Consider the following 14,991-nt stretch of genomic DNA (forward strand, 5'->3'; position numbering starts at 1 on the left):
TGGAAAAAAAATGACGAAGACTTTGGAGGAAGAATATTTATAAAATATTCAAATATAAAATATTGTAAAATAAGTCAAAGGATAATTAAAGTACAAAAAAATCCCAAGAATTCTCTATGATTATAGCAAAGTGGAAAGTATGCATTTCAGCAATGGGCTTGATAAAATTTTATTATTACTTTTTTTCCGCTCAGTCTTTGAGTTCCCGTCATTGCTCAGTGGTAACAAACCTGACTGGTATCTAGAAGGATGCGGGTTCGATCCCTGGCCTTGCTCAGTGGGTTAAGGATCTGGTGTTGTTGTGAGCTATGGTGTAGATCACAGACGCAGCTTGGATCCTGCATTGCTGTGGCTGTGGGGTAAGTTAGCAGTTACAACTCCGATTCGACCCCTAGCCCAGGAACTTCCATGTGCCTCAGGTGTGGCTCTAAAAACACCAGGAAAAAAATTTTTTTTTCACACAGTCTTGAGGAAAAACGATATGAGAAACATATGACTTTATTTTGCTTGTGTAGCAGGATTGGTGTAAGTAAACGCATATGTGTGTATGTGTGTTGTTTTGTTTTAACAGTTTAACATAGACAAAGAGGCTGGAGAGAGGCAGATTTACCACCGGTACTGCATGGAACGCGCTTCTGTCCATTGTGCTCATGTGTTCACCACAGTTTCCGAAATAACAGCAATAGAGGCAGAACATATGCTGAAGAGAAAGCCTGGTAATTATTATCCCTGACTTTGCCACCAACCTTTCAGTTCTAAGTGACTTTAGAGTATGAGGATTTTGTTTTAAACAAAAATGTATAAAATAATAAATAGAGGAACAATTGCATTCACTATTACCACCCAAATCTTGAAGTATATTTTAATTCTCATTTTCAGTACCTTTGTAGAACAGTAAGCTCTATATGGAACATAGTCATGCAAAATCTGTGCTTGTTGAATAAAAAGTCTATGCTTGAGATGCCTTTGTTTTAGGACAACACCTTGGTGGCATATGGAATTTCCCAGGCTAGGGGTCGAACTGCGCCACAGCCATGACAATGCAAGATCTGAGATGCATCTGTGATCTATACCACAGCTTATGGCAAGGCCAGATCCTTAACCCACTGAGCAGGTCCAGGGATAGAACCCACATCCTCATGAACACTATCCTGCTGAGCCAAAACTCCGAGATGCCCTAGTTCTGAACTGGGTTGTCAGAATGACTTCCTGTGTCTAAGGACACTGAGCTGACTTTTCTATTTTAAGAAAGTGAAAGTCCAAAAAATAGCAGAAATTTGTGTGAGACTATCCCAGTCCTGCATCTTATAACATTACTTCATTCTTCTTCCTCAGTAGAAGCCTGTTGTACTTCTCCCAAGATTTTCCTGCAAGGTTTTCTGGGAACTAGCCCCATAACCATCCAGAGGTTGCAATGCCAAGCAGCACTATTCATAAAATGTGACCCCACCTCCCACCAGCAAAGCTGAAGTAAGACAAAAATGTAATTTCCAACCCCTACCCACACCCCTGCCCTGTTTCCAAGCAGATAGGAAGCAGATGAGGGATTCAGAATCAACCAGTCATATGCTTCTGAATGATGAGAAAGCAGTGCAAAGAGGCCAAGGAAGCTAGAGAATATATATTATCATCAGTGGCAGGGTGAAATCCAACACAAAAATAAAAGAGTGCCTATTTCCATACATTCTTTTTTCTTTTTTATGATTGCACCTGCAGCACATGGACGTTTCCAGGCCAGGGGGCAAATCAGAGCTGCAGCAGAGGCCTACACCACAGCAACACTGGACCCAAGCTGTACCTGCGACCTACACCACAGTTTGCAGCAACACTGGATCCTTAACCCACTGAGCAAGGTCATGGATTGAACCTGAATCCTCACAAAGACTATGTCAAGTCCTTAACCTGCTGAGTCACAACAGGAACTCTTGCACATTCTTACCAAAATGAATTATTTATTTTTTTAGTCTTTGCCAATGAGATATGTAGAAAGTGGTATGGCATATCTGTTTGTCTTTGAATACTGAGTTTTAATATTTTTTTACCTGTTGGGCATTGGTATTGAATCTATTTGTCCATGTGTATTATTCTCTATCAGGATGTCTAGTTTTTTTATTATTGATTTTTAAGAACTATACACACGAAAACACACATGCACACACATCTATGCCTTAAATGTCACATGTTGCCTACATGGCTTAAGACATAAGGTTTAAAAAGTGTAGGCAATGCTGTGCTGGAACCCAATCATCCTGGCTCATAAGAGTCTATTATTAAATTTCAGGAAATTTGTGAGATGGATGCTAAACACAGACATTATTGGAAATTAAATTATGTAAGCTTACAATTAAATACTACACTAAAAACAAAATTAATAACTACTTAAAAGACATCACTTCCTAATTATTTTACTGTATTTTATCATGTTAAATACTTTGTTTATATCTATTGCATTTGTATGGTGGAAATACTATGTAATGTTACTTTATATCCTTTCTTAATTCTGTTTTTATATTAGTATCTTGAAATCAGTCATGGAGAGTATATTTACACCTGGAAATAGGCAAATACTCCTAATAAAACCTTTCTCTCTCTCTTCTCTGGAGCGCTAGACTCCACTTTATGTAGACCTCTATGTGTGAGATTATCCTGTACTAGGAATATGGATGTTAGAAGATCTCATTGATCTAATTCTTTAGGCTAATAAACTGAGACAATTAATTTCAAGACACACCCTTTTTTTTTGGTGGGGAGCACACCTCTGGCACATGGAAGTTCCCAATCTAGGGGTCAAACGAGATCTGCAGCTGCCAACCTAAGTCAGAGCCACAGCAACGCCAGGTCCAAGCCAAATCTGTGACCTACACCAAAGCTTGCAGCAACACTAGATCCTTAACCCACTGAGTGAGGCTAGGGATTGAACCTGCTTTCTCAAGGATACTATGTCGGGTTCTTAATCTGCTAAGCCACAATGGGAGCTCCTATTTTTTAAATTTATTTTATTGTAGTTGATTTATAGTGTTATGTTAATTCCTGCTCCATAGCAAAGTGATTCAGTTATACACATATATGTTCTTTTCATATTTTTCCATTATGGTTTATCATAGGATATTGAATATAGTTCCCTGTGCTATACAGTAGGACCTCGTTATTTATTCACACTATATATAGTAGTTTGCATCTGCTAATCCCAAATTCCCTCCTCAACACCCCTCTCCCACCTTGGCAACCATGAGTCTATTCTCTGTGTCTGTGAGTCAGTATTTTGTGGATTAGTTCATTTACATCGTATTTTAAATCCCACATATAAGTGATATCAGAGGGTATTTGTCAAGATACACCTTTTATTTTTAATTGTGAAACTGTGAGAAAATTCTAGAAGAATTAAAGTCACAATAAGGTGGCATTCATATACAGTCCTGCCTTCTCCATCTTTTTGGACAGTCCAGCTGTCTGAAAGAGGGGATAAGGATGTAGACCCCAGAGCCAGGCTGCCTTGGCTTTACATCTTACCTCTGTTACTCGGCAGTCACTTGACCTTGGGCAGATAACTCTCTTCAGGCCAGTTTCTTCATTTGTAAAGTGGGGACAGTGAAAAGAACTTACCTCATACGGTCTAATGAAAATGAAATTAATATTCATCAACTACCATAGAGTCTGGAATAAAGTGAGCCCAATATAAATGTTATAGAAAGAGGAGTTCCCATTGTGGTGCTATGGGATCGGTGGGGTCTTTGGAGTGCTGAGATGCAGGTTTGCTCTCTGGCACAGCACAGTGGGTTAAGGATCCAGTATTGCATTGCTGCAGCTATGGCTTAGGTTGCAACTATGGCTCAGATATGACCCCTGGCTGGGGAACTCCATATGCCACAGAGCAGCCAAAAATATATACATATATATATATATATATATATATATATTTGTATATAAAGAGAAATACATTGTATAAAGAGGGTTGCCTGCTATCCTGGTGACACTCTATAGTTACCTAGGAATTATTCACATGAAACCTAATATTGACTCTGCTGTGGCAAGATATGTAAATGAATATAGCAAACGCCTGATTACTTAGTTAAAAAAGTCGTAAGAACAGCTGTTCTTCTCCCTCCCCCCCCTCCACAAGAAATGAGGGAGAAGCTTGGGTTGATTTTGTGGAACCATTGTAAGGGAGCAGCCTACTAAAATAAAATATCCTTCAAAGTGATGGCATACTTAGAATTCTAGCTCTGATCTCCATTGCAAAAACTTTCATTGCCATGTGCTAAATTTTTTATTACTTTTGTTTTTACTGCTACTCAATGCAGTAACCCATGTGTTCAACTCAATAGGTGATTCCCCTTATGTATTCTAAGCAGTTTTTAGAGCTTTCTTATCACAGACCAATATTCCTGAAAACCAAAAGTAAAAAAAAAATCTTCCTGCCTGAGCAACCACATCTTCTAGGTGGAAAGAATTAGTTATGTATTAGGAATATAGGGCTATCTTTCCAGTGTTCCGTACAGACAGAACATTTGCCACATACTTGGTCAAGATATGGTGACAAGTAGTTTAGTGCACGGGAGGACACAGCTGGTGGAGGCAGATATGGTTAGGGTTAGGGATTAGGGTTAGGGTTAGGAAAAACCCAGGAAAAACATGGGTTTTCCTCTTCCTGACACTTGTGTTCTGGAACAAATTCTGTAACAACTCTGTGTTTCAGTTTCTGCCTCTGAAAATGCAAATAAAAGCCTCTGCTCTCTCAGGTGCAAGGATTACATTACAAGGTGTTTAGAGCAGTGCCTGGTGCACTGCAAGCAAGCAATAAACGAAAACTCTGACAATGACTGTTTTTGCTATTAGACTATTTCATAACCTGTCTCAATGTTATTTCAGTCAGGTACTCCCAATTTTCCTCAGCAATTTATAGTGAAGTTTTTTTAATTTTCGATCCTGTGACAGTCAGACACTGGAAATGTTAATTGACATCTAACTTAATACAGATTTAAAAAATGTTTTTGTTTTGTTTTGTTTTTTTACAATACTACCCTCTCCCAAAAGAGATTTTTTCATAATGGTTTCTTTTTATTTTTCCAGACGTAATTACACCAAATGGCTTGAATGTTAAGAAATTTTCAGCAGTACATGAATTTCAAAACCTACATGCCATGTACAAGGCTAGAATCCAAGATTTTGTTCGAGGTCATTTCTATGGGTATGCTTTACTCTATTTTTTTTTTTTAAATTAGCATTTATCTGGGGTACGGAGAAAACAGGATTGTTAGAGTAAATGTTTATCTTTCCCAGCCCCCTTTGTACTTTAACTGAACTTGTGTGTACATTTTGTTACTGTTGCTTTATTTCATTTGAATCTGTTATTGTTTTGTTTTAGTCACCTGGACTTTGATCTGGAAAAAACATTGTTCCTCTTCATTGCTGGGAGGTACGAGTTTTCAAATAAAGGAGCTGACATCTTCCTGGAATCCTTATCCAGGCTAAATTTCCTGCTGCGGGTAAGTCTGCCCTGAAGTGCTTTTATAGGAGGATTTTCTTCTGTGGGAAGTAAAGAACTTTCCAGCCTCTTAGAGTTTTCTGAAGAATATATAATTTTGAAGACTTAAAATGGCTTGGGGTCTTTCAGTTAACATGTTAGGATGCCACATCATTCACTTGTGTATTTGTTTATTTTGTCAGGTATTTTTAAAGAGAGCCACATGCTTATCACATTATATGTGCTATGTTTTTTTTTTTTTTTTCTTTTTAGGACCACATCTGTGGAATGTGGAAGTTCCCAGGCTAGAGGTCAAATCAGAGCTGTAGCTGCCTGCCTATGCCACAGCCACAGCAACTTGGGATCTGAGCCGTGTCTGTGATCTACACCGCAGCTCAGGACAATGCCAGATCCTTAACACACTGAACAGGGCCAGGGATCAAACCTGCATCCTCATGGATACTAGCTGGGTTTGTTACTGCTGAGCCATAACGGGAACTCCTTAAGACGACCATATAGCATCCCCCTTCGTACCCATCTCCCAAGAGTTTGTAAATAATTGAAAGATAAACATAGAGAAATCAAATGGAGAATGAAATCTCACCTTTTCAAAAACAAATACAGACTGTAATGGAAGATGTGTCTTGGGTAAGCTTCCTAATTGGCCCTTGGTATTAAACTTTATGGTATTAGACCTCCACTCATCTCTCTGGCTATTTCCATCTTCTCCCCCACCGGAGCAAGCCTTCAGAAAAACATGAACAACACGTCTGACAGCCAAGCGGATGCCCTCTGTAGGTAGAACAGGGCAGACACACACAAACTCTACTTCTCTCCCAACAGACTAGCCATGCCTCTTCCTTTGAAAATCTTGAGCTGTGAAACTAGGAGATGCGCCACCACAAAGAAACACAAAGGAGGGAAAGGCGTTTCCCATTCCCAAATGTGGAATCACTTTTTTTTGCTCAGGAGGGTGGGATTTAAAATAAATTCTGGACTAATCCAGCAATAAAACCTCTGTCAATAAAAGTACTATGCCACAGCTCTGGATGGAAGTTATTGGCTTATATCCTAATCTCATCACATAAAATTAGAGAATAAGTAACAAAAATATGAGACCAGTGTAGAAGTCCAGTCTTACCGAGATACCAAGATAAACCTAAAGTTTCCCAAGCTCTGTACTGGCTCCAGTTAACACTTTTATTTCCTAGACATAGATTTATCCTTGCCTTAGAGCAGACACTGGACCAAGTATGCTAAGAGATTTAATAAAACCACATGACTAAAAACCAAACCTGTCACACAGGACTAAAGACAGGAAAGATTATTTAAGAAATAAACTGGAATAATCTGATTTCATAGTATTTCCTGGTATGTATCTATTCAATAAGTTTTATAGAGGAATGCACAACTATATCAAACATGTATAATGTTTAAGGACATTATTTATTTATCCATACATTTATTAAATAATTACTTTATTTTTAGATGTGAAGCAAAATTCAGTTTCTCATATTCTAGACCTTGAAAATAATTGTAGTCCTTGGAGAAATTAAAAGAAGGCATTCTCTTTTCATATAGTACGTTTTTTCGTTAATAGCATGTTGGCTACGCAGGGGTAGGGGTTAGGGGTGGTGAGTTTCCTATTCTTTGGCTCCTGTAGATGTTTTGAATAGAATATCAGGTCCTGGAGGGCAGAGACCACAGATTAGATGGTAAAGTGCCCACGATCGGGAGCTAGTTTCAGAAGACAAGAGCATTCATGTGTTCGGAGTTTTGCGTTAAGTTTATGCTTTCATTCCCACAGCTGTTTGGCATGTCATTTTCCTTCTGAAAAATTTTAGATCAACGGTATTTGTTGACAGAAGAAAAGTAAATAAATTGTAGAGTCAAAAAAAAAAAAAAAAAAAACCCTACCAGTTTGAATCCCAGTTTTGAGAACCTGTGTTAAGAGCTCAAACAAAATACTGAAACTCTTGTCTTTCTCCTTTGAGATTAATGAGGAGAGTGATCAATATTGTGCTCAGTTATTACCAGGCTTGAGTTAAATTACACATTTAAAGCACCCAGCACAGTGCCTACTACACCAAAAATTCCAGGCACATGCTTGTTCCTTTACTTTAGGGCTAAAAAAATCAAAACACAGCATCACGAGAATCAAGACCTTAAATGGAAAAAAATGTAAATAATCATTTTTGCAAATCAGCGTGAATTAGCTATAACAAGCAGAAACAACCCAGACAAAATCTCCATTAACTTTCCAATTTGAAATTTTAAAGAATATCAGCTCACATTTATGTTGTGGGTTTTTTTGGCGGGGAAGGCAGCATGCCCACAGCACGTGGAAGTTCCCCAAAACTGAGAGGGATTGAACCTGGGCCACAGCCATAACCAGAGCCTTAGTAGTGATAATGAGGGATCCTTAACCTGCTGAGCCATGAGGGAACTCCTACATTGTGGGTGTTCTTTTTGTTGTTGTTTGTTTTTTGTCTTTTTAGGGTCACACGCGTGGCTTATGGAGGTTCCCAGGTTAGGGGTTGAATTCGAGCTGTAGCCTCTGGCCTATACCACAGCCACAGCAATGCAGGATCCAAGCCATATCTGCCACCTACACCACAGCTCACAGAAACACCTGATCCTTAACCCACTGAGTGAGGCCAGGGATTGAACCTGTGTCCTCATTGTTGCTAGTCAGATTCGTTTCTGCTGAGTCATGGCAGGAACTTCTAAGTTGTATTTTTTTAATCACAGTAAATCACAGCAAATCACAGCAATATCAATAGCAATTGCTATCTTTTTTAGATGTTCAATGCCATGGAAATATTTTATGTGTGGATTTTTAAGTTGTTAATTGACAAATCTTGATTGAAAGCTATATTTAAAATTTGTGGAAAAAAAAAAAACCCTCAGGACAGTGGGTATAATTTTGTTGTAAACCATAAATACGTATTCTTTTTTTATCTCAAGATAATTTCAAAGCACTCATTTTCACAGTTTGAGGTCCATCTGTCATGTGGTTTGTTTTATCTTTGGTAGTTGACTCTGTTGTGTTTTCTGATCCCTCATTAGGTGCATAAAAGTGATGTCACCGTGGTGGTGTTTTTCATTATGCCTGCCAAGACAAATAATTTCAATGTGGAAACCCTGAAAGGCCAGGCAGTACGAAAACAGCTCTGGTAACCTCACATCTTGCAAATGTTCTCGAACAATAGGTGTTAGGGGATTTTTTTTAAGTGCATGATTTCTGATATATTTCTGTGAACAGTTTTTTCCTTAAGATTATTATAGCACACGTACTACTTGGTTCTCGTCTCCTTGGGCTACTATGTTAGATTATGTCATGTCTGTAAAGTGTGCTAGTAGAAAAACTTCGGAATGAGCTACCGTGGATGCGATACGGAATCTTTTAACATATTTTATTGCGGAAATTTTAAAACCTATGCCAAAGTAACAAGATTAGTATCGTGATCCCTTCCACGCCTGTAGCTCAGATTCAACAATAATCAATGAAGTCCCGATGTTGCATCTATATCCCCATCCACTCCCCCTCTCCCCCCCCCCCACCCTCTCCTGATTATCCTCAAGCAAAAACAAGTTACACTCTCTGCACTAGTCAGTGTGTTCTGTTGCCTCAGCTCCGGAGGTTTTAACTCAGGCTAAACTGGCAAAGAAGAAAAGAACAGAAGAGCCTATACGAAAGAGACCTGTAATTTCAAAGAATGCAATGATGGAACAACAGCCCTGTCCTGGCAAATAAAGTCTTCAAATTATGACATTGTTTGTCAACCTTTCTATTCACACAGGGACACTGCACATTCTGTGAAGGAAAAGTTTGGAAAGAAACTGTATGATGCATTATTAAGGTAGGTTCTTGGAACACTGAACACTTCAAACCTTTAGGGCCTTTCTATTCAGACTTAACCATTTAGACACTAGATTTATTTTGTTCAAAATACAAAGGACTTAATAGCTTTTGAAAATGTATTATATCGCATGATCAGTTTTTGTTTTATCCTTCATCTGGCAAATATTTGCAAGCAGGTTGTATGAACATATTTATATAGGCAGATAAATTCTAATGCAGTGGAAATCTCATTGAGAGCAAATATGTTAATCTGAACCTGAGGGACATTTCATGAGATTTTAAGCCAAAGTATATATTGATTTAATGTACGTTAAATATATTTACTTCTACATTATATTGATATAGTTATTAACATATTAATTCATGTCAACTATCATATTAACTTAATAACAATACATGATTATTTTAATATATAATATATAAATGTATCAATAAAATAAAATCTAAATAATAAAACCAAACCAAAATGCTTTACAAAGTAATAATAATAATATATACAAAGTATATGGATATTTTACAGTATGAAGAGAAAGCTGTGTTGTCACCTGGTGCACGGTTGCAGGTGTGCATCATTTCTTTTTAGCCAGTAAAAATATCGGCTTATAGATGGACAAGTTATGGCCACTTTAGAACATATTACTCAGAAGTAGGCACTGTTTAATGAGAGTATCCTCCTTATCAGCGACATTAATGCTTTAAAGAACTCATTTATAAAACAGAAACAAATGCATAGGGAGTTGCTGTCATGGCTTAGTGGTTAACGAACATGACTAGCATCCGTGAGGATGCAGGTTCGATCCCTGGCCTCAATCAGTGGGTTAAGGATCCAGCATTGCTGTAAGTTGCATGTAGTGGCAGACACGGCTCAGATCCCGTGTTTTTGTGGCTCTCCATATGCTGCAGGTGTGGCCCCAAAAGACAAAAAACAAAACAAAACAAAACTCACAGATTTCAAAATCCAACTTATGAGAGTTCCCATTGGGCGCATCAGGTTAAGAACCTGAACTGATATAGTGTCCGTGAGGATGCAGATTTGATCCCTGACCTTGCTCAGTGGGTTAAGGATCCAGCGTTGCCCTGAGCTGAGGTGTATGTCACAGAAGCAGCTTGGATCTGGTCTTCTGTGGCTATGGCATAGCCAGCAGCTGAAGCTCTGATTTGACCCCTTCCATATGCTGCCAAAAAAAAAAAAAAAGAAAGAAAGAAAAAGGAAAAGAAAAGAAAATCAAGCTTATGTTTACTAAAGGGGAAACTGTGGAGGGGAGGGATAAATTGTGAGAATGGGATTAACACATACAAACTCCTATATATAAAAGTAGATAACTAACAAGGACCTACCGTGTAGCACAGGGAGGTCTACTCAATGTTCTCTCATAACCTAAATGGGGGAAAAAAAGGAATGGACGTATGTGTATGTGTAACTGATTCACTTTTCTGTACACCTGAAACTACTACAACATTGTAAATTTTTAAAAAAGGGAATAGTGGGGAGTCCCCGTTGTGGCTCAGTGGTAACGAATCTGAGTATCCATGAGGATGTGGGTTGGATCCCTGGCCTCACTTAGTGGGTTAAGGATCTGGCATTGCCGTGAGCTGTGGTATAGATTGCAGACATGGCTCAGATCTCACGTTGCTGTGGTTGTGGTGTAGGCTGGCAGTTGTAGCTCTGACTGGACCCCTAGCCTGGGAACTTCCATGTGCTGAGGGTGCAGCCCTAAAAAGCAAAAAAAAAAAAAAAAAAGGAATAGAAAAAAATTTTTTAACTTTCTTTTGTGCTATCAAAGGTGTTCTTTTATCAGACTTCCTCACACTTTAAGAATTTATCTCAGAGTTTCATAAGGAAACCATATTTGCTTTCATTTATTTTTGAAGTGCTTAGAATGGTGCCTGATACACAGAAAGCACTTAATTAGTGCCAGCTGTTTTAATTTTGATTATTGAAATTTTTTCCCTACAGAGGAGAAATTCCTGACATGAACAATATTTTGGATCGAGACGATTTGACAATTATGAAAAGAGCCATCTTTTCAACTCAGGTAATAAATGAAAAAGTGCTCACCACTTCCCATAATGGTTAAAGTCCATTTAGATCAATATCTTGATTTATGGGAATGGGCTAATTTTGGAAATTTTTAAACCCGAGAACTAGAAAAGTCATTCTTAGGCATTTATGCAATTGATACCTTTGTAAGTTCTCTTTCATCAGTGGTTTTCAGGGCTCCTTTAAACAATTTCATGGAACTTGTCTCTGTATCTACTTAAAAAATTCATTTGGAACCAAGATGTTCAGTTGAAAAATTGCAATGACGACAAGGAAATGCTTCGTTTTCCAAAAGCGTAGAATTCGGAGTCACTGTAGAGAAAAAGTGAATGTATCTCAGTTGAGAGGGATTGTTGTAAAAAAGAAAAGGTGAGTGTGTTAGACACCTATTGAAATTTTGTCAGTTAACAGTGAGGCACCAGAGGACCGCCCCCCTAGTGGCAACCGGGAGAGTAGCTCATTTTGAGTCAAGATTTCAGGACAATCATTCCAAATAAGTTCCAAGAACAGTCAAGAAATCCAGCCCTTTCATATGGTGGCTGCAGGTGAAAAACAAAAATTATCATGTGTTCACATTATGTGAAGGAAGTTCTTCAGCCCATTATCCCCCTCTGAAGTGCACAACTTATCATCATCATTAGCGTGGTCTCAGGCTGAAGGCATCAAAGTTGGATGACACAGTGCCGACGACCTATTGTTGAAATTAGTCACACCTATTAATTCTTTTCACGGCTGACATTTTCTTCCCTCCGTCCCTTCAGCGGCAGTCCTTGCCCCCAGTGACCACTCACAACATGATTGATGACTCCACTGATCCCATCCTCAGCACTATTAGACGGATCGGGCTTTTCAACAGCCGCACAGACAGAGTCAAGGTAGAACTAATTGTTTACGTGGGGCACTTCAAAACAGTATGGAATATATTTTTGAGAATTTATGAAAAGCATTCCTTGATAAATTCCTAACATTTTTCAGAAATATTTTAAATGATGTTTTCTAAAGAAAATTAATTCTCTTTCCTGTCTTGAGCAATTAAAGAATAATGACTATTTGGTATCCTTCTAAAAAACAGAAGCCTATTTATGGCTTTAAGTTGTAATTTAGCCTTCATTTTCACTGTACAATACTGTCAGAAAGCATAAGGAAATGGCCTCATTTTTAATGAAACACATATAGTCTAAGAATTGCTTTTATTACTGAATCTCTGAGATTAACATTAATTGTCTTTGTTGTTTCCCAATAAATGGCATAGTATAAGCTTCCAGTTTTAGAGAATGTGGCTAATGATGGTTTTATGTAATGATCTATAGACCAGTTAATTCTTTTGACTGTTGTTTCTACAACGACAAGCCATAGTGTTAGTTGCGTGAGTAAGTCCTAGTTTTTACACTGTGTAACTTAAACTCTATGATGTTTACTGAGGGTCTGTTATGTCTTAGGCATCCTCTTATGGGTGGCGGACAAGGGTGAACATGTAAACAGATAATTGCTTACCCCTGCTCACTTCTATCCACCAGCGTTCAAGGTCAAGTCATCACAAGCTTTTACCGGTCTTTTCAAAGGGGAAGATCCCATTGTCCTTTCTTTCATCGTGAGCAGATCGTATGAGTTATAAACCCCTACGATGTCCCTTCGTACTGGCCTCAAATATAGATTGTGACCTATTCTTACCTTTTTCCCTTCAGGTTCTAAGGGGTTTTCTGGGATCTTATTCCCTCCCATATTCTTCGGAAATGTACCCTGTTCACTTACATTATAGCTTCACCAGCTCCTTCCCTTGCTGTCTACAAATATTTCTAAAATCTTTCCACGTGAAAAAAACAAACTTTGCCTTAATCCTGCTTCCTCTTGATGTTTATAAATGTTTTTCTACTCTTCTCTGTAAAATTTCTTAGGAAAAAGTAGTCTATTCTTAAATGTATTTCATTCACTCGTTGATGTAGGCATGAGTGGATATGATGGAGACAAATTAAAGACCTACTGCAACAGTACAGGTGGGAGATGCTGAGAGCACTTCCAAAGGCCTTATCAGAAGGGCTGGAGAAGGTGGAGCAATGGGAGAGATGGTTGCCTGCAGGAAAGACCATGTTTAGTCAACCGTGGACAGTGACAGTGAGAAAGAGGAAGGAGACAAGGCTTCAGTGTGTAACCACTACTTTCTAAAAACCAAGGGGAGGCTTTAAATGAATTGAGGTAATGAATTGAGTTCAGTTTTTATAGACTGTTACATAGGAGAAGATTCACAGTGAGATGCTTCATAGGCACTTAGAAAACATAGGTCTGGGGTCTACAAGGACCATTGTGAAGGGAGCTATAGGTGTGTGGGCATTTGTGGAGGCTAAGGAATGATAACTTTGCCATGCTGGAAGATCAGGTTGAATGAAGGAAGAAAATTGCTGACCCAAGGATACATCGAGAAAGTCAGGGATGGAATTCCCATTCTGGGGCAGTGGAAACAAATCTGACTGGGAACCATGAGGTTGCGGGTTCAATCCTTGGCCTCACTCAGTGGGTTAAGGATCCGGCGTTGCCATGAGCTGTGGTGTAGGTTACAGACTAGGCTTGGATCCCTCGTTGCTGTGGCTGTGGCATAGGCTGGTGGCTACAGCTCCGATTAGACCCCTAGCCTGGGAACCTCCATAAGCCACCTGTGTGGCCCTAAATAAAAAAGCAAAAAAAAAAAAAAAAAAAAAGCCAGGGAAAGAAAGGAAGAGGAGGAGTTCTTGTTGTGGCTCAGTTGGTTAAGAACCCGACTAGTATCCCTGAGGATGCAGGTTTGATTCCTGGTCTTCCTCAGTGTGTTAACGATCTGGTGTTACTGTGACTGTGATGTAGGCTGGCAGCTGCATCTCTGATTCAACCCCTAGCCTGGGAACTTCCATATGCCACAAATGTGGCACTAAAAAAAGAAAAAGAGGAGTTCCCATCATGGCTCAGTGGTTAAGGAATCCGACTAGGGACCATGAGGTTTCGGGTTCGATCCCTGGCCTCGCTCAGTGGGTTAAGGATCCAGCATTGCCGTGAGCTGTGGTGTTGGTTGCAGACACAGCTCGGATCCCATGTTGCTGTGGCTCTGGTGTAGGCTGGCGGCTATAGCCTCGATTCCACCCCTAGCCTGGGAACCTCCATATGCTGCAGGAAGCGGCCCTAGAAAAAGGCAAAGAGACAAAAAAAAAAAAGAAAAGAAAAGAAAAAAAGAAAACATTAATTGATAGAAATGCCTGTAACAGGTAAAGAGGTTGAAAGCAAAAGCAGGCAGGGAGGTGCAACCAGACATTAGGAAGAGAGGGCCAGAAGGAAGAATTAGAGAGGAAGAGCCATAGGTTACAGCCCCAGTTCTAAAAAGCTTCATCTTTTTTTTTTTTTTTCTGCAGAAAAAAGTCAGTTATAATTTTATTTTATTTTTTATTTTATTTTATTTTATTTGTCTTTTTGCCTTTTCTAGGGCCACACCCACAGCACATGGAGGTTCCCAGGCTAGGGGTCAAATCGGAGCTGTAGCCACCGGCCTACACCATAGCCACAGCAACAGTGGATCGCAACCTACACCACAGCTCATGGCAACACCGGATCCTTAACCCACTGAGCGAGACCAGGGATCGAACCCACAATCTCATGGTT

The 14,991-nt window shown here is 39.1% G+C and overlaps 1 protein-coding gene across 1 annotated transcript in view; it reads left to right on the forward strand.

Moving 5' to 3' along the window:
* The window catches only part of GYS2 (glycogen synthase 2), a 52,470-nt gene that overhangs the window by 21,013 nt on the left and 16,466 nt on the right, over positions 1 to 14,991 (forward strand). Inside the window, exons 5-11 of the mRNA XM_047788543.1 lie at positions 572 to 716; positions 5,071 to 5,188; positions 5,366 to 5,486; positions 8,534 to 8,640; positions 9,268 to 9,327; positions 11,287 to 11,365; positions 12,132 to 12,245. Coding sequence (XP_047644499.1) covers positions 572 to 716; positions 5,071 to 5,188; positions 5,366 to 5,486; positions 8,534 to 8,640; positions 9,268 to 9,327; positions 11,287 to 11,365; positions 12,132 to 12,245 — 744 coding nt within the window. The remainder of the gene's footprint in view (positions 1 to 571; positions 717 to 5,070; positions 5,189 to 5,365; positions 5,487 to 8,533; positions 8,641 to 9,267; positions 9,328 to 11,286; positions 11,366 to 12,131; positions 12,246 to 14,991) is intronic.

The sequence above is a fragment of the Phacochoerus africanus genome, chromosome 7 (assembly GCF_016906955.1).
Source record: "Phacochoerus africanus isolate WHEZ1 chromosome 7, ROS_Pafr_v1, whole genome shotgun sequence".
NCBI classification, from domain to species: Eukaryota; Metazoa; Chordata; class Mammalia; order Artiodactyla; family Suidae; genus Phacochoerus; species Phacochoerus africanus.